Source organism: Physeter macrocephalus, unplaced genomic scaffold (assembly GCF_002837175.3).
Source record: "Physeter macrocephalus isolate SW-GA unplaced genomic scaffold, ASM283717v5 random_975, whole genome shotgun sequence".
Taxonomy (NCBI): Eukaryota; Metazoa; Chordata; class Mammalia; order Artiodactyla; family Physeteridae; genus Physeter; species Physeter macrocephalus.
The window spans coordinates 1-25,000 of record NW_021146739.1 but is presented as its reverse complement, the minus strand read 5'-3'; the positions used below and the strand labels follow the sequence as shown (position 1 = coordinate 25,000).

The 25,000-nt window shown below is 57.5% G+C and overlaps 1 protein-coding gene across 1 annotated transcript; it reads left to right on the top strand.

Annotated features, from left to right (window-relative positions):
• The first annotated feature begins 591 nt into the window (after positions 1-591).
• Positions 592-24,985, top strand: LOC102980994 (glycogen phosphorylase B). Its single transcript, XM_028487013.2, has 18 exons — positions 592-667; positions 2,847-2,950; positions 5,747-5,878; positions 7,586-7,697; positions 7,982-8,064; positions 8,907-9,050; positions 9,571-9,663; positions 10,629-10,775; positions 11,458-11,621; positions 12,314-12,428; positions 13,348-13,449; positions 14,035-14,182; positions 17,484-17,542; positions 19,750-19,891; positions 21,451-21,658; positions 22,178-22,312; positions 23,395-23,461; positions 24,554-24,985. Exons 2-18 carry the CDS (start codon positions 2,864-2,866, stop codon positions 24,704-24,706), a joined length of 2,091 nt encoding a protein of 696 aa, XP_028342814.1. The 5' UTR covers positions 592-667; positions 2,847-2,863; the 3' UTR covers positions 24,707-24,985.
• The last annotated feature ends 15 nt before the right edge of the window (positions 24,986-25,000 follow it).

Sequence of the window (25,000 nt, the reverse complement as noted above, 5' to 3'; positions counted from 1 at the left end):
ATATGTTCATTTGTACTATTTTTTAGATTCCATGTATAAGTGATATATAATAGTTGTCTTTGTCTGGCTTACTTCACTTAGTATGATAATCTCTGGGTCCATCCATGTTGCTGCAAATGGCATTATTTCATTCTTTTTTATGGCTGAATAATATTCCATAGTAGATTATATACCACATCTTCTTCATCTGTCAATGGACATTTAGGTTGCTTCCATATCTTGACTATTGTGAATAGTGCTGAAATGAACATTGGGGTGCATATGTCTTTTCCAATTAGAGTTTTTTTCAGATATATGCCCAGGAGTGGGATTGCTGGATCATATGGTGACTCTATATTTAGTTTTTTGAGGAACCTCCATATTGTTTTCCACAGTAGCTGCACCAATTTACATTCCCACCAACAGTGTAGGAGGGTCCCCTTTCTCCGCATCCTAACACCAGATTTTAATGTTGGATTTGCAAGTCTAAAAGAAGGCAGACTCTAACCTTTGATTGATATAAGCTCATAAGATTTAAATATCTTTCCACCTACCGCTGAGGGAAAATAGTAAGTAATATTAAAATGTTACCTCTGTTTTTATTCACAGTTGGGGCTGGACTTGGAAGAACTGGAGGAAATAGAAGAGGATGCCGGCCTGGGGAACGGAGGCTTGGGGAGGCTGGCAGGTAACCCCGGGCTCCTGTCCAGGACATACCTTTCCTGACACAGTGCCTTGGTCAGAGAGCAGCACGTGGCAAGGCCAAGATCAGCCGTGCTCCCAGCACTGGTCCGTGGGGATAGATTGGTCCCTCAGAGTGGATGGGACAGTGTGTCCTCCTGGTCAAAATCTTTGCCACCAGTAGGGAGAAAAAAATGCAAATTATATATTCTCTTTCACACAAAGGGCGCGTCATAATTATGGTGACCAGGCTTACCAGTATGGGGGAACTGGTGCCAGGAGGGGTTTGCAATATACCAACCACCTCCCACAGCCAGTAACTGGGAGAAAGACAGAGGGCTAGAAACACACACGCACAATTTATGAATGTAGCCCAGCTTAAAGCAACTGTTCCTGCTTTACTACAGTAAACAGAGTGCTCTAAAATAGCAGAGCTGTTTCTCTTAGAGCTACTGCTCCTTTGGGCCACCCTATTTGAGAATATACCCAGTTTGAAGTTTGTGGGGGTTTTTTCTGTTTTAATTATTTTCTCCAGCCTTTACTGGGGGGAAGGAGCTGGGTTAAGAACTTGGAAGTGGAAACAGAAGTCACAGTGAGATTTGATGTCACTGTGTCCTTCAAGGCTTTTGGGCACAGTGCTTCTGGAGCAGAGATGATCAAGTTCTGTGCTGCCCTTGTGTGTACGGGGCCCTAAAGTGATACACTTTGCGTTACTGCCCCTTTTGAGAGCCGTCATTTTGTAAAAGGGAGCAAATGCCCTAAAATTTATCTGGGTGAGTTGTGTGTATGTGTTTATGTTTTCAGAATTTAAGTTAAATTCTTCAGAAATTATAAGCGCAGCACATGTTTCTGACCAACACGGCAGCACCCGGCTCTAGGTTAACCCTCGGCCAGGCGTGCCCCGCCTCCAGGGGAAAGGCCGTGTGTGCCCCACTGGCGGGTGTGGGCTCTGTGTAGCCTGCGAAGGTGAGTCACACACACCACGCTAAGCCTTCGCTTCCCGCTGCAGACAGCGTTACGGCGTCCAGGCCGGCAGGCAGAGGGCAGCCCCTTGGGCTTCGGTCCCGTTCGCCCTGACGGCATTCCGTTGAGCGTGGTCATCTCCCCACTTAGTCCCTGCTCAGTCAGTAAAAAGTGAACCTTTCCCCCAAACTCGAGGGAAGCTCCAGGCCACCCACCCTGTGGCCGGCGTGTCAGATCGTGGGCCGTTCCCGCCCCCCGCGGGTCCTCAGGCCGCGTCAGGCTGTTTCGCGTCCACTCCAGGCACCTTTCCTGCCACTGGGCGGTGCCACCAGCCTTCCCCCTGGACTCATCTGGGCCCCTGTGGTTCCACGGCTCCCCTCGCCGTGCAGACTTGGGTCACCACCAGCCTGCGGTAGCTCATGTGCGGCGTCCCTCCTGCGAGAATGATTTCCTCAGAGCGAGAGCCTGGGTCTTAGTTTGTGGGTCTTCTTATCATTCCTCCTCAGCAGAGGGCCTGACACCCCCAGGTCTGTGCATGTTTGGTAAACTGGCATGTGTCTTATGTGCTGGTGTTTCGTTGTTAAAATTTTGTGTTCTTTTTAATCCACAGGTTTAATAAGGCTGCCTTCTGAATCTTTATTCAAATCATGGTGGTTTGCTTTCAAGACTTTTTGATCGGAACAAGGGCTCCATTTGACGGCACCTTCCGGGGGCCCTGGTGGCACCACCTGGGTATTTGGTGCTGTGGGTGCTGAAATGTACATTTGCAGGCCCCACTTCTGTGCCTTCTTTACCAGTGTGTGGGGAGATGTTTTTGTGATGTTGCTTGGATTTCCAGTAGAACGTGTGAGGGTGGAGAGGCCTGTAGCCTGAGTGAGGGTCCCTAAGAGAACGTTGGCAGGAGGGGACAGTGTGTTGAGATGAGCTGAGTCTGGCAGTATCCTCTGTGGGGTTCGTCCTTCTTCCCACACCCCCAAGTAGCCCCCGTGTTGATGTTGTCTTGGCCTGGCCCCAGGCTCTCAGGCCGAAGGGCATTAGAGTGGGGTTCCATTTTTCTTTTCATGAGACCTGAAGGTGACCGGTCACCACTGGGCCACTGCCTGACGCCCTGGGGGCCGGCCCTCCGGCGCCTCCTTGACTTGGTGTCTGGGCCTTGGCTCCAGAGGCCTTGGGTCTACTGATTGTCTTTGATCCCAAGAAGTTCTTTGTGTTTGGACTTTCAGCCTGCTTCCTTGACTCGATGGCCACCTTGGGCCTGGCGGCGTACGGCTATGGAATCCGCTATGAGTTTGGGATTTTTAACCAGAAGATTGTCAATGGCTGGCAGGTGGGTGCGATTTCCTTCCTTTGCTCACTTGCAGCTCTCATGCACATGAGAACGTAGCCAGGCACTGTCGGTTCTGTTTTTGGACTTCCTGCTCCTCCTGGAGAGGCTGCATGCCGGTCCTTGGCAGAGCGGAGGTGGGCAGGGGGGCAGTGCTGGGCGTTCCGGGCACTCCGTGCTTTCCACATCGTCCCCACGGCCGGCAGGGCCCGTCGCCCATATGTGCTCATTGCACACGGCTTCTGGGTGGTGACAGGACGTCTGGTGGGCTGGGGCCAGAGCCCAGCTGGGCCTCACAGGAGACACTGTGGGTTGAGGACGCCACCAGCGGGTGTTTTCCGTCGTCTCTCACAGAGCGAAGGCACCCCCGCCCCCCGCAGCCCAACCCCACCGCAGAGGAGGATTGGCCTGGAGTCGCTAGGAGAACAGCTATTGCAGGCTTTGCTCTCACCTGCCCTCGCTCTCTGACACCAGCGAGGTGGTGGCGTCCTGTGGGGTTAGGGGCTGGACTCCGCAAAGCAATGTGGCTCTTAGGAAGAATGAGCCTCAATTCTAAAGCGTCAGGCAGAGAAGTAACATGGTCAAGACCCTGCTGGTAAATGGGGGGACTCAAAACGCAGTCCCACCTTCCTTCTCTTAGGTGAAGTGGGCGTTTCCCCTCACTTTGGCATTTCAGAAGGGAAGGCAGCACTCTTCCACTTGGGTAGAGACTAGTGTAAATAATTTGGGGTCTAAAAGTCACAGGTAAAGCAGGGCTGGAGTTAGGATCAAAAAGCTGGTAACAGGAAAGTCGTACAGTCTGAACGAAGAAGCTAATGATCGGGGTGATGGAAATGTCCTCTGTCTTGATGGGGTTTAGGGCACACAGGTGTGTGCAATTGTCAGAACTTACCAACGTTGTCCTTAAGATTTATGCATTTCACTGTGCGTCTGTTAACCTAAAAAATAAACACGTGATGGACTGTCCTTAATGACATGCCTGCTGAAGTGTTCAGGGGAGGAGTGGACAGATGTCTGGGATGAACTGCTCACTTTGAAATGCATCAGAAAAGTGATGGATTGATGGGTGGAAGGAGACGTGGTTATCAAGTATAGCAAGATGGTAGCAGTGACAGAGCCGGGTGCAGGGTGTGCAGTTCACTGTCAATTCCTTGGCATTTCTATGTGTTTGAAAACGCTCATAATAAAACGTTAGCCAAGAAAAGTATGGCCAAAAGTAAAAGGAAGCAAAACAGATTTGTAGCCACTGGTTAATTTATAGAAATACTCCCTTTGACCTTGAAAGGAGAAATGCACTTTTCCTCCTGCCACCTTCTAGGTGATTTTAGTCACAATTCTTTTTTTTCTTAATTTTTTTTATTTTTTGGCCACACTGTGCTGCATATGGTATCTTAGTTCCCCACCCAGGGATCGAACCTGCACCCCCTGCATTTCAAGTGTGGAGTCTTAACCCCTGGACCGCCAGGGAATTCCCTAGTCACATTTATTTATGTGTGTGTATCTGTCAGATGTGAGCCAGCCTTTGTACATGTGTGGTCTGTGGCCCATTCTAGCTCTTTCGTAGTCGAGGCGATGTGTGTGTTTGTAAGACAGAGACTCTGAGGCTCCTCCTTGCTTGGTGGGTGTTACGGTCGTTAAGGAGGAAGGTTTTGGTGGTGGTTTCTGTCTCTGTCTATCTGTTTGACTACAGACACTTCTTCCTTCTGGTTCCCTGTTTCTGTGCCTCTTGCCGTCTTGCATAACAATTTAAAGACAGTCCTAGGGTGATAGGCTGGTGGTAAACTTGCTAACTTCCAAGCTTCTGTCAAGGGAGCTGCTAAGTCAGAACGCTTTTAGTGGAGTTTAGCTGTAGCACAAGTAAATGTGGGCAGTGGTCACAAAGCAGCATTGGTGGCCAAAGGGGGCCACAGACCAGCCTTCCTATCAGAGAAGGGGCTCCAGAAGGGAGACCCCCTTGCCTCGTGTACTTGAGAAGATGCTGCTTCTGCAGACAGCTCATTGAACTGCTCTGTGGAGACAGCCAGGCTCTGATGTTGGAATCTCACTAACGTACAGGATATCAAAGGCAGGACCAGTCCTGTGATGAGTATCTGCCTGCACCAGGCAGAACAGTCTTGCCGGGAGTTCTGTGGAGACGGGCACAGTGAAGCAGTAACCTCAGCCACGTCACCGTCCCAAAAGCATGACCCAGATGCTCCTTCTGGGGACTTGACTTCCTTCTGTCTCTGTGACTTGACCGTCCTGGACGTGTGGTGTAGACAGGGCCATCCTTCTGTCTGTGACTTGGCCGTCCTGGACGTGTGGTGTAGACAGGGCCATCCTTCTGTCGGTGACTTGGCCGTCCTGGACGTGTGGTGTAGACAGGGCCATCCTTCTGTCGGTGACTTGGCCGTCCTGGACGTGTGGTGTAGACAGGGCCATCCTTCTGTCGGTGACTTGGCCGTCCTGGTCACTCCACGTGGATGGAGTCATGCGGTGTGTGGACTCTGCGTAACATCTCGAGGTTCGTTGATGTGCCCCAGGACTTCTTCCTTTTACTGCTGAATTCAAGCAATTCTTAACATCTTTTTACTTTGATTTATTCTTCTAATTTTATATGAGTTTTTTCTTTAACAGTCCAAAGTGTTCATTTTTAAACAGAGACTTGACCAGAATTGGAAACCTTTGCGCTATAAATAGGCCACAGTTTTGTTTCCGTGCCGGGCAGCGTCGTCTGGATGGAGTGGTCAGTGCGGGTGGAGGGCAGGGTCCGCCAGTGCCAAGGACCGTCTCCCCAACCCTCACCTGCCACACTTCCAGGTGGAGGAGGCGGACGACTGGCTGCGCTACGGGAACCCCTGGGAGAAGGCGCGGCCGGAATACATGCTGCCCGTGCACTTCTACGGGCGAGTGGAGCACAGCCCCGAGGGCGTGTGCTGGCTGGACACACAGGTACCATAGGCGCTTCTTGGGGTGGGGGGCTGAGCACGGGGACCCTCCACTAGCCTTGTCGCGTTGGCTTCCCTTGGGGCTTCCCTGTGGGACCCACCTCCCCACGCTCAGTCGGGACTGTCCAGAGACCAACTGTGAAGCCACACTCTATAGTTTAACGGGAGCCATGTCGGCTGAGACAGGCGGTGTCTCATGGTGAGCGGGTTGGCGCTGGGAGGGGCAGGGCACTGACCACCCCCGCCCCAACCCCAGTAGAGGGGGTTGGACCAGCCCTGCGTCCCCGTGGAGCAGGCACTCACCCCTCGCTCCCGGTCTCGCGTGTGGCCCCGGCTCTCAGTGCAGCTCGCTGGTTATTCGGAGCTGTCGGAGCTCTGGGTGTGCAGGGCGGCTGGGTGGATGCCCTGCAACGGAGCATGGCACCCCCGGCCCCCATCTGGGCCCTGGGGGGCCAGGGCAGGAGCACCGAGTGCTTGGCGGAACACGGTGCCCTACTGGCGGGTGCACACGCGGAGTCCAGCCCGGGCTCAGAGACCGAGGAGGAGAGCTTCTGCGGGGGGATGGGTGGTGGTTGCAATAAGTAAGAAAGACGCCACCGCAGCGATGTGGGCAGTAGAGCATAAACAGGGCAAGCCCGTGAGTCACAGGGGTCAAGTGAGTCATCCAGATTCAAGTCTTAACTGGGGCTCATGGAGCCAGGGCAGGCTGGCGGCCTAAGATGCCAGAATAAGTTGTATTTAATTTGGAAAAGCAGAGAAGGGGGTCTGGTTTTCTAGGTGCGTGTGCTTGTAGAAGATGAATGAAAGGAGGCCTGGAGACCACTCGGCACCCCAGGCGCCATGCAGTGAGGGCCTTCCCCTGGGGGACTGGCCGTGGAGAGGGAAGGAGCAGGTTGCAGATGCTTTGCAGGGCTTGTCAAGGCCAGGCAGGGTTGGGGAGCAGGGCTGCGGGGAGACGGGAAGGGAAGGGTGATGCTGGGACTTTACCCCGGAGGCCCCGCCCTGCAGTCCTGTGTGGCCATTGGAGCTGCCTTCACCTCCTGAAGCTGCACACAAAGCACCCCCGAAAGCAGGCCTGAGTGTGAGACCCCGTGGGAGGGTCTGCGGGTGGAAGTGACCTGAGGCTTGTGCACCTCTTCCTGTGCTCAGCAAGAGCAGAGCTGGTGCTTCTGGACAGATGGTGATTGGGACGGGGGTGGAGGGCAGGTCCAGTGTTTTCTGTCGGGAGGGAGTGTGCAGGCTGCTTTGGTTTTGCTGAAGTTCGAGGTCAAGGCAACAGGAGGAGCCTCGCCGCAGACGTGGGAGATGGTCTGAAATAGCAGCTGTCTGTGGGGAGAGGTTAGGTGAGTCCCGAAATCGCCCATGCAGAGCTGAGTGAGAAGAGGGCAGGCGTGGAGGGGGAGGCCGAGGACACGGGAGGAGGGGCTACCGAGGAGCCAGGTGACAGTCGACGCCGGTGTCGAAGGTAAAGCTAGAGGGGGCCTGGCGTGTGGTCAGGGCCCACCGGAGGCGGCCTCGGGTGCTCCCGGCTCAGGACGTGTGCGAGCCGGGGCTGCAGGTGCGAGGGACACGGGGCAGGTTGGGTGTGTTTGAGGAGGAAGGAGCGAAGCTGGAGGAGGGCGGGCCGGTGGGCCGCTTCCTGCGAGGCCGAGCTGCCCCAGCCCGTGGCGGGAGGTGGCCCAGGCCTGGGGACTGTGTCTCCCCTCGGCAGGTGGTGCTGGCCATGCCGTACGACACCCCGGTGCCGGGCTACAAGAACGACACCGTCAACACCATGAGACTGTGGTCCGCCAAGGCGCCCAACGACTTCAAGCTCCATGACTGTGCGTCCCCTCCTGTCCCCATCCGGTGGCTGCTCCCAGACGGACCCCGTCTGCACCCACAGCCCACGAGGCTCCCCACCGCGGGAGGGCTGAGGGCGGGTTCCCTGTGACTTCCCAGGGACCCCGCGCCCTCCGGAAAGAGCCAGGGGCCTGGGGCGGGGTGTGGGCCGGTCGGCGTAGCAGCTGTGGGACGCCTGCTCGGGAACGCTGTCCTCAGACCGATCAGGGCACACGGGAGCCTTCTTGGCAGGCACCCGGGTCCTGACTCCGCTCTCTGCCCTCAGTCAACGTGGGCGGCTACATCGAGGCGGTCCTGGACCGGAACCTGGCCGAGAACATCTCCAGAGTCCTGTATCCCAACGACAACGTGAGTAGCTGCTGCGGGTGGTCCTCGTCCGTGCCATTCCTCCAGTGTAGGAAGCACCCCTGCAGGGCTGGGCTCCAGAAGGGCCCCTGTGCTGGCCTCAGGCTTGTCAGGTGAGGCCACGAGAGTGACCTTCTCAGAGTGAGGGCGGACACGGCATCCCTGGCGGGGTCCAGGAGCACCTGTGTGCTGTTAGCCCCTCCTTTGCCCTCTGCCCAGGGGAGCTCTTAGGAGGTTCCTGGCCTCACACCTACGCTCCTCCCCGTGAACACACGGCCGCCGAGTGCAGGGCCGCGGAGCCCTCAGACCTCACGTCCAGCCGTTTCCGCTCTTCAGCACCTGGTGCCAGCTCCCCAAGAGTTGGGTGATGCGTTGTCGGGTGGGGCCAGCAGTCCTTATTCTGCAGGGATGCCTTGAGACGCCACGTGGTCATGGTTTGGAACGCTCTTAGCAGGTGTCCCCACTTGTGAGATGGGGGCCTCAGCCACATGATCCACTGCCACCAAACGAGCCCTTAGGAGTTGCCCATCTTTGTGGGTTGTGTGTTTTTCTTATTTTATCAGGGAAATATGTGCACATAGCAGCAAAAGGCCCTGTGCTGAAAGGCTCATAAGAAAATGCCCTCCCCCAGCACCCCCCAGAGATTCCGAGCAGAGACTCATGCTTCAGGCGTGAGGCCTCCTAGAACGTGAGGCACCGGGGAGGTTGCTTTCCTGGCCTGGCCTCGGCCCCAGCACCGGGGATCGAGGCATCGCACCCTGGGCCACACCCCAGCCTGGGCCCTGTCCTGGGTTCGGGGGCCCCAAGGGCCCATGCAGCGGAGGCTGAGCCGGGCGTGTCCTCAGTTCTTTGAGGGGAAGGAGCTGCGGTTGAAGCAGGAATACTTTGTGGTGGCTGCCACCCTCCAAGACATCATCCGGCGCTTTAAGTCGTCCAAGTTCGGCTGCCGCGACCCCGTAAGGACCTCCTTCGAGACGTTCCCAGACAAGGTGCGTGTGTAGAGGGGTGAGCGCCGTGCCGGAGACGGGCCATTCCCAGGCTGGGGTTCCTCCTTCCAGCTGCAGTGGGGGCGGGGAGGGAAGCCGCCCCTCAACCTGGGCCTCCTCATGCCCGGGGACCAGGCCGCCTTCCTCCGCGATCAGGGCTGCCCTGGGCCTCAGGAGGCGTCGAGGCAGCAGGGAATGCTGTGAAAGGCTCCGTCGGGCAAAGCGGCCAGTTTGCAGGCTCAGTTCAGTAATCTGAACACAACCGGCCAGTGTCCGTCAGGCAGGAGCAGCGCTCCAAGGCGGGGAGGGCTCTGGACGCGTGCTGCGGGGCTGGCCTGCGGGTCCTCCACTCTGACCTGCTCCCTGCTCCTCCGCGGCTCTCCATGCTGGGCCCGGAGCCTGTGCAGCGCCGTCCACTTCCTGCTGCCAGCCCTATGACCAGGCTCCTCGGGGCGGGCAGCCGAGGACCCCAGTTCTGCACACGCGGGCAAGGGACTCAAGGGGTCACCCCGTGTAAACGCAGGTGGCCATCCAGCTGAATGACACCCACCCAGCCTTGGCCATCCCTGAGCTCATGCGGATCCTGGTGGACGTGGAGAAGGTGGACTGGGACAAGGTGAGCACCGAGGGCCCGAGCGCAGTGTCCCCGAACACCTGGGCACGGGGGTGACCTCCCCGCCTCTCCCGACAGCAGGGGTGAGTACTGAGCTGGTCCTGGGACGCAGAGGGAGGCCTCTCTGGTGGCCTCGGGAGAACAGAAGGAAGTTGTCCCTGGGAAGAGGGGGCTGTGGGGAGAAGGATGTTCCAGGAGCGGGTCTGGGGTTTCTCCCAAGGGCAGGGCACAGTGAGTGGGAGCCGCAGTTTAAAGGCCAGAGAAGGGTGGTTTTCTGGAAGACAAGAAAGGGATTCTGACACTTCTGAGAGCTTCTCACCTATATTTTTTCATCTTAGAATTGTGGCGGAAAACCCGGAAGTGTTCAGTTTAAAGAAATACTTCATTTACACATTTATAGGCTTGTTCTCCCTGCTTCACTTATTTTGGTCCTAAATTCTTTAGCGGGGTTTTGTTGATCTCATTTACTTAAATCAACATATAAAACCATTTTTACCCCATTTTTTAGCACCAGAGCCCCTTTCTGGTTTGGGGCTGCACTTCTGGGTGGGGCTGGGCAGACCCTGTTCACCCCTGGCCAGTGGAGGGCAGGGCCACACACTTTACCAGTTTTCTCTGGACTGTGGGTGTGAAGTCAGTTTGGTGGAAATAAAGCAAAGCTGCCTGGAGCTCTGTCTGGTTTGCAGAGGAAAGTTGCGGTGGTTCCCAGGTAGCAGGTAAGGTGCTCATTTCTGCGTGTGCTGTGGGTCAGGATGTGAGGTGCACGCGGGGCGCATCAGGACAGTGAAGGGTGCAGGGCTCACTGTGGGTTTAGGAAGTTCTGGGCCCCGGAGAGCAGAGACGTGCGGGGCCCTTCCTGGTGGCATCTGAACACCTGCCTGTGACCCTACACGTTCCCCTCACCTTGGCATCTGGCCACGAGCTGCTTTTTTCTGAATAAAACATTGGGGTGTTCTGGAATGTTGTAGGCCTGGGAAATCACAAGGAAGACCTGTGCATACACCAACCACACGGTGCTGCCCGAGGCTTTGGAGCGCTGGCCTGTGTCCATGTTTGAGAAGCTGCTGCCACGGCACCTGGAGATCGTCTACGCCATCAACCAGAGGCACCTGGATGTGAGCACGCCCTTCCTGTGGTGATGCGGGCAGGGGAGAGGGCTGCCCTGATCTGACGGGCCCTCCTCTGCCCTCCACGTCAGATCATCTGGCCCAGGACAGGTGCTTTACTTCTTGAAGGGAATAGCCGTTCAAGAAGAGGACTTTGGGGTCTGGGGCTGTCACTTGGCAGAGCTGTTGGCTGGTCCCCACGCTTGGACCCCTGCTGTGTGAGGGGGGAGTCTTCTTCTCATTTCTGAGCAGGTTCAGGTGTGAGTGTCTGTTCCTAGAATGCCAGAGGCCTTTGTCCTGCGACATCACTGCAGCATTTGGGTGATTTGGAAACAAACCACCTTTGTCTTTCCTCTGTCACCCACATAAAGGATAGTGGTACAAGCACAGGGGAACTTAGAATTCAGGTGTGATTCTAGTTCATTTTTTTAATATTTCAGTGAAAGAGTAGCTATTCTCACTGGTAAACTGCGGTTACACCCTGCCTGGGCCAGTGGGGACAGCATTCCCGTCTCTTCCTGTACATCACACGGCACCTCCTCAGCTCCTCCGAGCCCACTGGCCGGGCCCGCTGCCCCCAGGCCGAGGCAGACCTTCGCCCGCGGCCCAGTCAGCCTGGGCTGCAGCCGCCCTGGGCCTTTCTTGGGGAAAGCAGCGCCCCGCCCTCCTGCTCACTGCTCTGTCTCGGCAGCACGTGGCCGCCCTGTTCCCCGGGGATGTGGGCCGCCTGCGGAGGATGTCCGTGATCGAGGAAGGGGACTGCAAGCGGATCAACATGGCCCACCTGTGTGTCCTCGGGTCCCACGCTGTCAACGGCGTGGCGAGGATCCACTCGGAGATCGTGAAGCAGTCGGTGTGAGTGGGGCCTGCGCTCGCCTGTGCCAGGGCGAGTGAACTGCCCAGAGCGCGGCGGTGGGAGGGTGAGGCTCTGACTCGGTGGACGATGCTGGGGAGCCGAGCCCTCGTCACCAGGAGCCCTTCCTGTTGTCTGCGTTCTCGGTCTATCCAGGCAGAGGCTCTCCTTCTGGAGCACGTGCCACTGACTGTGGGCCTTGGTGCCCCGCCTGGGGACAAGAGTCCTGGGCCCCGCCAGGGTGGAGGTTAGGGTGTGACAGGCTGGGGCTCGTCCCCGAGAGGAAGGAGGAATTCTTAGGTCAGATTCCCTGCTTCTGCCCCCTCTTTGTGGGATGTGGTCTTGGAATTCCTCCTTTCCATCCTCGCCCCAGACCTGTGGAGCGCCTCGTGTGAGCGCCCGGCAGCCCTGGACGGGTCTGTCCGTGTGGAGGCTTCCGTGTCCTCGGTGCTGGCCCGAGGCTTTGTGTGATGTGCTGTTTAATCCCCGCTGTCCGTCCACTCTCCACTGTCACGACCACTGGGAGGCGGCCAGGCTCCAGCCACATGCCGGCGTGGAGTTGGGCTCCTTGGGGGATGGAACAGAAAGGCTGGGCTCTGGATCGCCCAGGGGCTCCCTTCAGAGGGCCCTGTGCCTCTCGCTCACCTTGTTTGAAACAGCGCTTGTGACAGTTGCCCGTTGTCTGTGTTTTTAGCTTTAAGGACTTTTACGAGCTGGAGCCAGAGAAGTTCCAGAATAAGACGAATGGCATCACGCCCCGACGGTGGCTGCTCCTGTGTAACCCAGGGCTGGCGGACACCATCGTGGAGGTGAGGCCAGCGCCTCTGAGCCCACCTGGAGCTGTGGGCAGGCAGAGCGGCAGCTGCCTGGGGCCGTGTGGGTGGCGACCCACTTCTCTATGTGTGGGTGGCGATGGCTCCTGGACGGGTGCGGGCGGTGGGGACCCACTGTCGCCCTGGGGGCGGGCGGGCGGGCGGTCAGCAGCCCCGGCGGCCCGTGCAGGAGTTCAGAGGGGACGTCCTAGGCTTCAGGCCCAGCTGCCCCCGAAGAGGCTTGTGAGCCAGGGACGCGGTCGTTGTTGACTTGTTCCTGTGCTCATGCGCTCAGCGAGGAAGGAGACAAGTCACGCAGGGGCCAGGCCACGTGCTGGACGTGGGGATGCGGCGGGGGTGCTGGGGGGCGGGCTGTGTGCCAAGGAGGCTTTTCTGGAAAGGGACGGCAGAGCCGAGGTCTGCCTGCCCAGTTACCGGGAGGGCCCGGGAGCAGCGCTCCAGGGACGTGACCACCCGCAGCCTGGCTGGTGCGGCCTCGGTGCAGGGCCAGGCCAATGAGACGGCCCAGGTGTCTGGGGGCCAGGAGTTTTCCTCTCGGTCCTAAATTAGAAACAGGGAGACTGAAGCTGGGTTCGTTTGGAAACAGCGCTGTGCTGCAGTGTCGGGGGCAGGGTGGGGTGCCCAGGCCGGGTGGGAGCAGCTGGAAGGCCTCCGTCCATCCGCGGTTCTGGCAGGTGCGGGCCTTGGGGGTAGGCGGAGACGGGCCCCCAGGTTTCAGGCCTGTGGGGAGCCAGGGGAGGCGCGTGCGTTTGAGGGCACGTTTCAGCGGTCGGGACTTGACCGGCGCCGGGTGTGCGGTGTTTCCTGGGAGGGGGTGTCGTGGGAGAGGAGGGGTCCTGGGGCTGAGGGGGGGCAGAAGAGGTGCAGAAACCGCGTCTCCCTTATGACTCGGCAGAGAATCGGGGAGGGTTTCCTGACGGACCTGAGCCAACTGAAGAAACTGCTGCCGCTGGTCAGTGACGAGGCACTCATCAGGGACGTGGCCCAGGTCAAGCAGGTAGGTGCGGTGAGGGGCCCATCCCCCCACTCAGCCTTGCCGAGGGGGCCCCGCTGACCCCTGAGCGCACTGCCGCCCCAGATCCGGAGGAGAGCTCGTCTGGAGGGAAGCAGTGGGAATCGATGCAGGTCTCACGTCTGCACTTGACATGCTGTCCGCACACCTGGGCCTCCCTGTGGCCCCCTCACCGCCAGGCGGCCTGGCCCACTGGGCGGCCTTTGAAGACCGAGACCCTCCACTGTGCCAACAGCCTGGCCTCGGGGGCCCAGAAATAGTCTTCATTTTGGAGTCTCGCCCCCCGCCCCAGGTCTTCTTGTCTCCTTTTTCTGCTTTTCTCATCCTTGGCTCCTCTTCCTGGGTTTGCATGTCTACTTTCCTGTTTATCTCCACGCTCTCATACAGATCCACCTTCAGGATCACGCTTCCCCCTTCCGCCCACCAGGCTCCGGTGACCTTCCGTGTCCCTCTGTGTCTTCCCTGGGGTGGCAGCGCGTCCTGGGCATCCCCTCCCTGCTGCATCCCTGACACCAGCCCTGGGGGCTTGGCCCTGTGAACATTCCACCATCCTTACCTCTGTTCTCCCAGGAAAACAAGGCGAAGTTCTCTGCCTTCCTGGAGAAGGAGTACGGGGTGAAGGTCAACCCCTCGTCCATGTTCGACGTGCATGTGAAGAGGATCCACGAGTACAAGCGGCAACTGCTCAACTGCCTGCACGTGGTCACCCTGTACAACCGTGAGTGCTCCGCCCCTGCGCCCCACCCACCCTTCCACTGGGCCTTTTTCTCACATGGCCACTGGGGAGGACGTTGCACATTCATTTTGAGTGGCACCTTCTGGTTTTCTGTGTTCAGAACAGAGCAGCTACAAGGAGTGAGACGTGAACTCAGAGGTTGGGGAGCTCAAGGCCCAGGGGCTACACCTCCTCCAGAGTGGAGGCTTGGGGGTACTTGGAGGCTGGGTTTTAGGTCTGGTGTAGCATTTCTTTCATACTTAGTTATTATCGTTATTAGACTCCTCTTAAGTTATTTGGAGAGATTATACTTAGCAGGTGAGGCATTTGAAGTATATTCATAGAAGATGAAATAGTATGTTACATCTATACACCTTAAACTATTTAAGTGGCATTTGATTTTGAAGCACATGTGAATCAAAGACCCACCTAAAAGTAACTGTGAACATTTGCTACTTCTATAAATAAGATAATAAAGCCTCAAGGAAAAATCTGGCTCTTTTTTTTTTTTTTTAATTTATTTATTTAATTCATTTATTTTTGGCCGCGTTGGGTCTTCGTTGCTGCGCGCGGGCTTTCTCTAGTTGCGGTGAGCGGGGGCTTCTCTTCGTTGCGGTGTGCGGGCTTCTCATTATGGTGGCTTTTCTTGTTGCGGAGCACGGGCTCTAGGTGTACCGGCTTCAGTTAGTGTGGCACGTGAGCTCAGTAGTTGTGGCACACGGGCTTAGTTGCTCCGCGGCATGTGGGATCTTCCCGGACCAGGGCTCGAACTGTGTCCCCTGCATTGGCAGGTGGATTCTTAAGCACTGCGCCACCAGGGAAGCCCAAAACTTGGTTCTTAAAATCTCGTAATGTAGTAAAGCAAATACTAATTTTGAAAATGAAGGAACCAAATACTTTCCAAGACGCAGAACTCCCCTCGAGAACATCAGCTCTCCCGTTGCAAGTGAGGGAGGCTCCGTCTTGAGGGATCCGCTCGCTCGTGAGACAGTGAAGTGACAGGACGGATGCTAGTTTGGGTTGAGTGGTTCTGACCCGACCCTCAGAAAACGCCCAGGTGAGGGCCCTCCTGTGCATTTGGCTGAAGGGTGCGCCTCCCAGGCCAGAAACAGCAGTTCACGGAGACTTTGTTTTGCGCTCTTTGCCGTGGTTTTCTTCTGCAGTTTCGATTTTTCTGCATTTTCTTCGTCGTTTGCCCGGCGGCGTCCCCGAGTCCTGAGCAGCAGGGCCCGTCGCTGGGCGGCCTGCGCTTCCTCCCGTCGCCTCTTGTGGCCGGTGCCTTCCTGCTGCCCAGGGTGCTGCTTCTGCTCGGCTTGTGAGCGTCCGGGGCGCCCGTGGCATTCCGATGGGGCCATCAGGGCACGTGTTGCCCGCCCCCCCCCCCCCCCCGCCCGCTCGTCCACCTGTGTGTGTGCAGCGCACACCATGGTGCTGCTCTGCCATCCTCGCCTCGATCTGACCTGGGTTTTCGTCTGCGATGAGACGCCCAGTCCTCTTACAGGGCCATCCGGTCGCCCTTCTGCCCAGCTCCTGTGCCCCGAGGTCTTCCATGTCCACTGCAGTCTGTGGCCTTTTGCGGGAAGGGTGGTTCCGCTGAAGCGATGTTCTCCGTCTCCCGTTCTTTCCTTGAGCAGCGCCATCTGGAGGGTGGGTCTGGAGTGAGCTGCTCTCTTGGCCTGTGCTCATTCTGCTCGGCTGTGTCTTGGTGGCCGGCTGTTGTGGGTCAATTTTCTTGATGCTCGGGTACTCTGAGGATGGTGGTTGATATCTTGTATCATTTCTAGGAAGTTTCCTTGAAATACATTAAAACATGTGTTTGGCTTTCTTCTCCTGGGGCTCCAGTGAGGTGTGTGGTTGGTTTCTTCCACCACCTTCTTTTTGCCTGTTGATAGCTCTCCCTCCTTTTCTGTTCCATGTTGTTTGCTGGTCCCGCTTCCACGCTCTGTGTGTCTACTGTGTTTTCTGCGCGTCTCCCCTCCCTCCTGGCTTCTGTGATCGGGCTGCACTCTGTGGCGTGGTTCTGCCTTGTCGCCTGTGGTCTGCCTTCTCCCGGGGTCTTGCGTTTCGGCGCTATGGTCTCCCGTCTGCGTTGACAGTCCTCACAGGTTGGAGACTCACAGGGAGGCTGCTTCTGCTTCCCTCGTCTGTGGCAAAGCTGTGTGTTCGGGTTGGTCGCTCGTGTCTGAGGAGCTGCGTCAGGACTCTGGCCGGGGCCTGGTGAGCTCAAGGCAGCCACAGGCCTCCCCGGCTTGTGACGCCTCTCTGGGGTTCCAAGTCCGGGCTGGCTCAGGAGGCGCCATGGCCCTGTGGGCCTCTGTCCACGAGGATGTCCAGACCCCCTTTCCGAGGTTTCTCTGTAGGAGGGGTGCCGACAGGATCTGCCCGCCCGGCCCCCTGGGGCTCTTTCCTGCCTCCCCTTCCCCCGCTCACAGCCCCCGGGAGGCTGGGGTTCCTGAGACCCTGAGTTCACAGCCCTGTCTCCCACCCATCCCATGACCCAGCAGGACTTGCTCAATGATCTGGAGTTAGCATATTTTTCTACTTTACTAGTTTTAGTAAAAATGTAGTTTGTGGGTTTTTGGCTTTTTTTTTTCCTGTTCTCTTTGTTACTCTGTCCACAATCTGGAAGAAGGAAGATTCAGAACTAAGGGACGGTCATGTTCCTACTAGAACCTGAAGTCAGAGGTTAAAGATCAGCCGCGACCCTTCAGTGGCTCCTGTAAATCTTGCGGCCGATTCCTGACTCTGGTGAATGCCATCTAGGGCAGCCTGTCTCTTCTGTAGACACTCCCTGCCCCCACCCCCCAGCTGAAATCTGGAAACCGGTGGCCTGGTGAGGACACCTCATTCTGCTGGGGCTGGAGGTGAGCTGTCTGCTCCTGTGCATTAGAGGTCTGGGGTCTTCTTACCCTCTGTCCCAGTGACGGAGGGGGCTTGGGGGTCTCACTGATACCCCTTGCAGGCTGACGGTGAATCATTACCATCCCAAGGTCACCCCATTTGTGAGTACCCATCACATGCAAGGGCCTTCAGTCCTGGTGACCAGACCCAGAGAAGCTCCTGTGTTGGGCTGTTCTGGACACAAAGGCACAGCTTTTCCACTGAACTTTCTGGAAGAGTCTGCTCCTGGCTGGCCTTCCAAACCAACCTGGACCAAGTGTAGAATTCTGTAAGCGGGAGCTCCTGGCAGTGCAGCACCTGTGTCGGGCTGGCCTCTGAGGACGCTGTCACTGAGGCCTGTCCCAGGGCTCAGGCATGTCTGGCTCCAGGGGCTTCACGTGGATCTCTTTTGTTTGTCCTGCAGGAATAAAGAAGGACCCAGCCCAGGCCTTTGTGCCCAGGACTGTCATGATCGGGGGCAAGGTGAGGTGATGTCGTCTTTGCTCCTGCTTGGCGTTCGTCGGGGATGCACAAACCACCGTGCTTTTCAGCAGTGTCTCTGCGTTGGGGCTGGATGCTGCGGGTGGCTGGGCGCCAACCTGCACACACAGCCCAGAGGTCCTGGCCCCAGGTGTGCCTCTGGGCCAGGTCAGGCTCCATCAGCTCAGCCACAGGAGGGAGCTGGATGGGGCCCCTGCCTGCCCGATCCAGGGGAGTGGGGATCCCCAGCCCCAAGGGACAATCTCTACTGGGCTTGCTGGCCCCTGCCTCTCATGGGGCAGCACCATTTCTCTGTGTAACTGCCGGCTTTCCATGCCCCCACTGCACTTCTGTGCCAAGTAGACGTGAGTCGGTGGCTGCTTCGTCAGCCAGACGTGTGCCTGCTCTCGGCTCAGCCTGGCTTTATTCATTTTATTTACATGTGCTTTTGGACATGGGATCTCAGAGTCCCAGTGTATCGCCGGCAGGCATCAGTGGGTCCCATCATCGGGCTCCGTGCTCTAGGGCCCGCGTCCCCACCCTCTGCCACTTTTCCCAGAAGCCTGGGCACAGCTGCTTCACGGGGGCTGCAGGTGGGCCCAGGACTGTCCTCGCCTCTTACTTGAGCATATATGAAGGTGGAGGCACTTCACGGGCAGGCCTGTCTTGTTCTGTCTCTGCCACCGTCCCCTGGCCCCCCGACTGCTAATGTTTCTAAAGTAGACTCCGGACAGCATGCTGGGGTTTTTTTTCTTTTCAACTTATCTACTTTATACATATTAGTGTATATATGTCAATCCCAATCTCCCAATTCATCCCACCACCACCCCACCCCAGCATGCTGTTTTGTCTGTCGGTATTTCCGTATGCATTTCTTAGAGATGTGGACTTTCAAAAAGTTAAAAAAATGTTAATTTTTAAAAAATTAACATTTTTTAAAAGAGAAAAAGGGTTTCCCTGGTGGCGCAGTGGTTGAGAGTCCGTCTGCCGATGCAGGAGACACGGGTTCGTGCCCCGGTCTGGGAAGATCCCACATGCCGCGGAGCGGCTGGGCCCGTGAGCCATGGCCACTGAGCCTGTGCGTCCAGAGCCTGTGCTCCGCAACGGAGAGGCCGCAGCAGTGGGAGGCCCGCGTACCGCAAAAAACAAAAAAAAAACCCAAAAAACAAACTTTTATTTTAGGTAGAATCTTTCTTTCCAGGCATTGTGAAAGAGCTTCCTTTCTTCACTTATTCCAACACCATCTTCCAGTAGATCAGAATTTGCAGACTGTGGAAGGTTGGCCATGAAGTTTCCCTTTGGTCAAAATGTTTGTGAAATATTATTTTTTTAAAAATTATTTATTTATTTATTTGGTTTTGGCTTGCAAAAAAAAAAAAAAAAAAAAAAAAAAAAAAAAAAAAAGAAAGAAAGAATTGTAGAACATCCACAGACCTGTCCCTCAGACTTTTGCTGAACTATTTCATAGTAGATTACAGACATTATAACACTTCAACCCTAAGAACTTAATCAATTGTTTTCACAGTGATGTTTTCCTGCAAAACCACACAGCGCCACATCACACCTAAAACACTTGACAAGAATTCCTCCACATCATTAAATATCCAGCCAGGACCACATGCAGCGGTCTTGTGACAGCTACAGATATCTTGAGCTTGTTTGAATCAGGACCCAGCAAGGTTCTCACATGGTGACGGGCGGCTGTGTCTCTTAAATCTCTTCATCTGTAGGCTTTCCTCCACGTCCCCCTCTTTTTTTCCCCTGCAATTTGTTACAGAAATCGGGTTGTGTGTCTTCCCCAAACCACGTCCCTCTGGTATCTCCCAGTACCTTCCTTGGTTCCTTGCGTTTCCTATAAGTCAGTAGTCAGCTCTCAGAGGTCCTTGTTCCCTCTCTCCATTTTTGAAAAAACCAACTAGAATCAGAAAACCAAGCTTGAGGCTGACAGATTTGGGCACGTGGGTGAGGTGCCGTCATGAGAGGTGCTCGGTTGGAGCCGAAGAAGCGGGTGGGGCACCGTGCCCCGTGGGTCCGTCTTTCAGGTTGAGGGCAGGACACGCAGGGATGCCATGGCCTCAGCACCACCCCCCCGTGCCGTGGGACCCCCCGCTGGCAGAGCCACTCGGCTGGGCGTGTCCAGCCCGGGCTCCGGCGACCCTGCCCTGCGCCCGAGCACAGGGTGTCTGCTGAGCGCGCCTCCCCCTTTCCAGGCAGCGCCCGGCTACCACATGGCCAAGATGATCATCAAGCTGGTCACGTCCATCGGCGACGTTGTCAACCACGATCCGGTTGTGGGCGACAGGCTCAAAGTGATCTTCCTGGAGAACTACAGAGTGTCCTTGGCCGAGAAAGGTGAGCCTGCCCTAGCTGGGCACAGCCCGTGGTCCTCTCTGGTCAGGGCCTGTCTTGCTTTCAGACAGATTAACGGCCCCAACACCAGGCTGCCCAGCCAGAGGGCCCCCACCCCTGGCCTGGCTCTGGGGGAGCCCTGCTGCCACCGAGCGTGTGGGTCGTCCTCGGCCTCACACATCCTTGGTCCCTGAACTTCCCACTGCTCCCCCCTCGCTCCTCTGCCCCTCAGCTTGGCCTTTCTGCCCCGGGGCTCCCTCTTGCTGGCCCTCCCCGTCCCCCAGAGGATGCTGCTGCTTGTCCCTGCCTGTTCACTCTGGCCTGGCGTCCTGCACCTGCTCTGGGAGGCCCTAGCCTGGGGCCACTCCGCTTTGGGGGTACTGGGTATGTGTTGCCATCTGGAGAAGGGCCTGCGGCCAAATGTGCCTCGGAGCATAGCTGTCCTGAGCTGGACAGGCCTTTCTAAGCCGGCCACTTCCGGAGACCTGGCAGGAAGTGCTGGGAAACCTGAGCCTGGAATTGTGGCCCGAGTAGCAGCCCCTCTGATCCACGAGTCTGTGCGCTGCCCTCCAGGCGCTGAGTGAAGGGCAGGCTCACGTACTCCCTCCTCCTCCGTTGCGGCCGGGTCATCAGGACCATCCCTGTGGTCCCGCCACTGCCCTGGATCATGTGTGGCTCAGGGGTTGGGTTGGGGTTAGTGTTTCACTGAGCTTCTAAAGCGACTTACGGCCGCTGCCTGGCACTCCCAGGCCAGTTCCTGCGCTTCCTTAGAACTGACCTTGGGGACAGCCAGACTGGGCTTGGGCCCCGTACCCTCCCCCCGCTCTTGGACTGGCTGTGGTAACGTGTCCACCATCCCGTCTGCCCACGTCCCTCTGCCTGAGGGGCTGGGGGTGCCTGTGTCTCTGTCCTGGCACCTGGACCTGACCTTGAAGAAGGGGCTGGGCTCTGGTCTTGGCCGACCCCGAGTGCCCTTCAGCTGGGTTAGGGAAGCAGCATCAGCTCTGAGGATGAGCTGAGGACGTGGGAGCAGGGATGCCGAGGCAGGCAGGATGGAGGCTGCGTTCCTGCTGCCACGTGGAGAAACTCACGCAGGAAACCCACACTTGGGAGAAGCTGCAGGGCCGTGGATGGGGTCGTGTCTTGGCCGCTAGGCCAGTCTGTAAACGGCACAGAGTGACTTAGGTGCATGTGGCCACAAGAAGATTGTCCCCCCGCTGTCCCCAGTCCTCTGGTGCTGTGAGTCGGATTCCTCTTTAAGCCATTTAAGGAGCCTGCGGGGCTGATCGAATAAGACAGCAGTGATGTCAGGATACAAAGGAATGATGACAACACCAGGCTTTGGTTTGGCCCTGGTCCACGGAAGGTTCCAGAACAAAGGTCCTTTGCCACCTGCAGGGCTTCTCAGGCGTCTCCACTGTGGATCCTCTGCCGCAGGCTGCCCTGGGTCAAAAAAGGGAGCCATACAGGTGGTGTGGGCAGTGCGTGGTGTTTGTGCTGTTCCCATTGCTCTCGTGTTGAGTGGTTCATGGCTGACGGGTCTTGCTCTCGCCCCCCTGCAGTGATCCCCGCCGCCGACCTGTCACAGCAGATCTCCACCGCGGGCACCGAGGCCTCGGGCACAGGCAACATGAAGTTCATGCTCAACGGGGCCCTCACCATCGGCACCATGGATGGAGCCAACGTGGAGATGGCTGAGGAAGCTGGGGCCGAGAACCTCTTCATCTTTGGCTTGCGGGTGGAGGACGTGGAAGCCCTGGACCGGAAAGGGTGTGTGTCCCTCTCAAGACCTCAGATCTCCTCTACTTGTTTTTTACACTCTTGGATACCTTGAGGGGTCCCAGCCCGGCCTAATTCTGTGCAACTGAAATTGCCTAATTGCCTAAAATCCCTCAGGGGAGTTGCTGAGGCCTCAGGCACCAGCTGCTGAACCCAAACAGTCAGAACCTTGTCAGCCTGTGAGCGCTGGCCCTTTTGGCCCTGTCCCATGTCTGCCACACGCCTCCCTCTCCCCGGACTCCTGAATGGCCACAGGGTGTCTCTCCAGCTTGGTTTCACATGTCATTTTCTTCTGCAACATCCTGGCACTGGGGGCGGGGGCGGGGCTGCTTGAGCATCCTCTCTCGGAGGACTGCGACAGAGCCATGCATGTGACTTGTACGTCCTCTAGCAACCACGTGTCTGTAACGGTAAGGGGAGGGCCTGCGGTTGCCAACCCCACCTGGCTGTCCTGGGCCCGGGGCACAAACGGCCCCAGCACCTGCCCATGAGGCTGCCATCTTCCCACAGGTACAATGCCCGGGCGTACTATGACTGCCTGCCTGAGCTGCAGCAGGCCGTGGACCAGATCAGCAGCGGCTTCTTCTCCCCCAGGGAGCCCGACTGTTTCAAGGGTGTCGTCGACATGCTGCTGAACCATGACAGGTGGGACAGGCCCCTCGTCCCTTCCCGATGGGTCAGAGGGTCCCCCTGGCGGGCTGAAAACTGCACGTTGTTTGGGGCCAAGCCTGGGCCTCGGTGAGGCTCACCCCTACCTCAGCCCACGGCCAGAGGCTCGGCCGCACCCAGGGCCCGGGGTTTGTGGGGCTTCTGACGGTGCTCAGCGAGCCTGGGGGCCTGGTGGCGGGACTGCCAGCTGCCAGGTCCAGCCCCAGGCCCCCGGCACCAGCTGACCCCCTGGACGGGAGTGACAAGCATGGCCTGGGCGGGTTGGAGGCGACTTCCTCGGGGCAGAGGGAGGCTGGGTTTAGTGGGGAGCCCAGGAGTGGTTCAGGTGGAATGAGCCTGTGAGGCCCTGAGTTACCACATGGTTGGTGTTTTACGATGAGGCCGTTGATACGGGGTTCTGCTCCCCGGGGCACAGCCCTGCACAGCACTTGTTATAGGTCGGCAGTGCCTTCTCCTCTGACGACAGGCCTCTTCTCCACCCGGGTGGTAAAAGCTGAGTCTGTCAAAGGCTGAGAATCGACCTCTATTCCACTTTCAGTTCCTTTGGTTTAGTCTGTCACTTTTTGATGAATGCTGTCAGCTGACTTCTGTCAGACCTGATCGTAACTCCACACACGCCCGGGGCTGGGAGCTTAGCCCTGCTGAGGTCTGTGATCAAGCAGGGGACTTTACAGGGTTTTATGAATTGTGTTTCTGACTCAATCGTAAACAAAACGTGTTTCTGTGTCCATAAATCCTGCACCACCAGTTCTCAGCCTGTGAGATCTGAGAACAGATGGTGATGGAGCCTGTGGTCACCCTGTGCCCTTGCCCTGGAGGTGAAATTGGTGGGAGGCCTCAGCCTGTGCAGCTCTAACCCACGTGCACGGGTTCTTTAAAGAACACTGGGTTAAAATAAGGTTTTTCTAGAATAGCGTCGCCAGGACAGAAGTGTTGCTCACAGAGTAGTCCCCGTGGCCACCCCTGTCCTGCAGAGCATGAGGACGCAGCCAGCCAGGCCCGTTTCCTGACCTCCCACTCGTCACCCACCCAGCCCAGCTTCCTGTCTCCCATTTCAGGTTCAAGGTGTTTGCGGATTATGAGGCATACGTGGAGTGCCAGGCCCGGGTGGACCAGCTGTACCGGGTAAGGTCCTTGGGCCCTGGCAGGGAAGCAGCAGGGCGTGGCTGTGTCTTGCTGTCTCGGGCCACTCCCAGGTCACAGTTCATCTAGTGGCCCAGAGCAGGTTGGGCTTCCTCATTTCCTGCTCAGGGACTGACTCGGCTGGCCCTCTGCCCAGGCTGCTGTCCACACCAGTGCACCTTCCCCTGCAGTCTCTGGGCAGCTGCCACAGAGTGCAGGTGAGCAGGGCAGTTGTTTCCTTCTGGAGGCTCTGCACACCCTAGCCTGCGTGCGACCTGACCGCCCATGTGGGTGTGATCAGGAGAGCTTGAGGTGAGGGATGGGCCTTGTGAGCAGTGAAGACCTTTCTGGGCTTAAAATGAGAAGATGAACGATTCCTTTTAAAAGTGACAGATCTGACAGCAAGTAGAACAAGGACTTGTAGCTGTAAGGAGTCGAGTTTCTAAGGTGGGGCTGCGGGAGCCAGCTCCCCAGTCCGCGGCCCCGTGTCCCTCCCTGCCTTGGTGTGGCCCACAGAGCGTGCATGTCCAGTGGGGTCTCCTGGGAAGACTCGGCTCCTGAACCTGGGGAGGTAAAGGAGGGTGTTCCACCCTGTGCACCCAGCCAAGGACGGCAGCAGGAGGGGACACTGGTGATGGGGGCGTGACTGTGCAGTTGTTGGGTCAGATGGTTCATTGCCCAGGTCGTTAAAGCAGATTCTTGGACACGGCCTGAGGGGTTTGTGTGCCTGAGTTGTTGCCCACGTCCCACCCCTCCTGCCCCCCCCCCCCCACTCGAGGAAACAGCCCCTGATGTTCCCTCCTATGACAGAACAGGAGGGGGCCTAGAAACCGAGTGATCTTCCGGGCTCCGGGAGGAACCTTTGCTTTCCTTTCGGGGAGGCCCCTCCTGGTGCTGGCTGCAGTCTGGGGGCGCATCCTCCTCTAGTGGGGTGTCTGTGCATTGTGTGCGCCGCACCCCAGCAGGACCTCTGTCTAGTCATCTGGAAACCTTCCTGGTGGGTGGGCCCCCTTCCTCGTCATCTGCCAGGCTGCCCAGGGCCTAAGCGCATCTGGGAACAGCCCAAGGTCACCGAGCGCCCGCTTCCCTCTGCAGAACCCCAAGGAGTGGACCAAAAAGGTCATCAGGAACATCGCCTGCTCGGGCAAGTTCTCCAGTGACCGGACCATCACGGAGTACGCCCGGGACATATGGGGCGTGGAGCCCTCTGCCCTGCAGACCCCGCCCCCCAGCCTCCCCAGGGATTAGGCCCCTGCCCTCCCCCTCGGGACCAGAGGCGTTTGTTTTCTTGCTGACTCTGCCCGTTTCCAAGCACTTTGCCAGCACCCTGCTTTTTTCAGTGCTGTTCCCGGGACGGCCATGGGGATCCGGGTGGTGGCTTTCAGGGGTTGGGTTGGGAGAAGATGCTGAGGTGAGATGCTCCCCCGTTTCCTGCAGGAAAGCAGAGCCCGCAGCACTGAGCAGGGCAGCTGGCCTGCTGATTTGCCCACCTGCCCCTTGGAGGTGGGGGAAGGTGGACTTGTCTGCTGGGCTCCTCGCAGC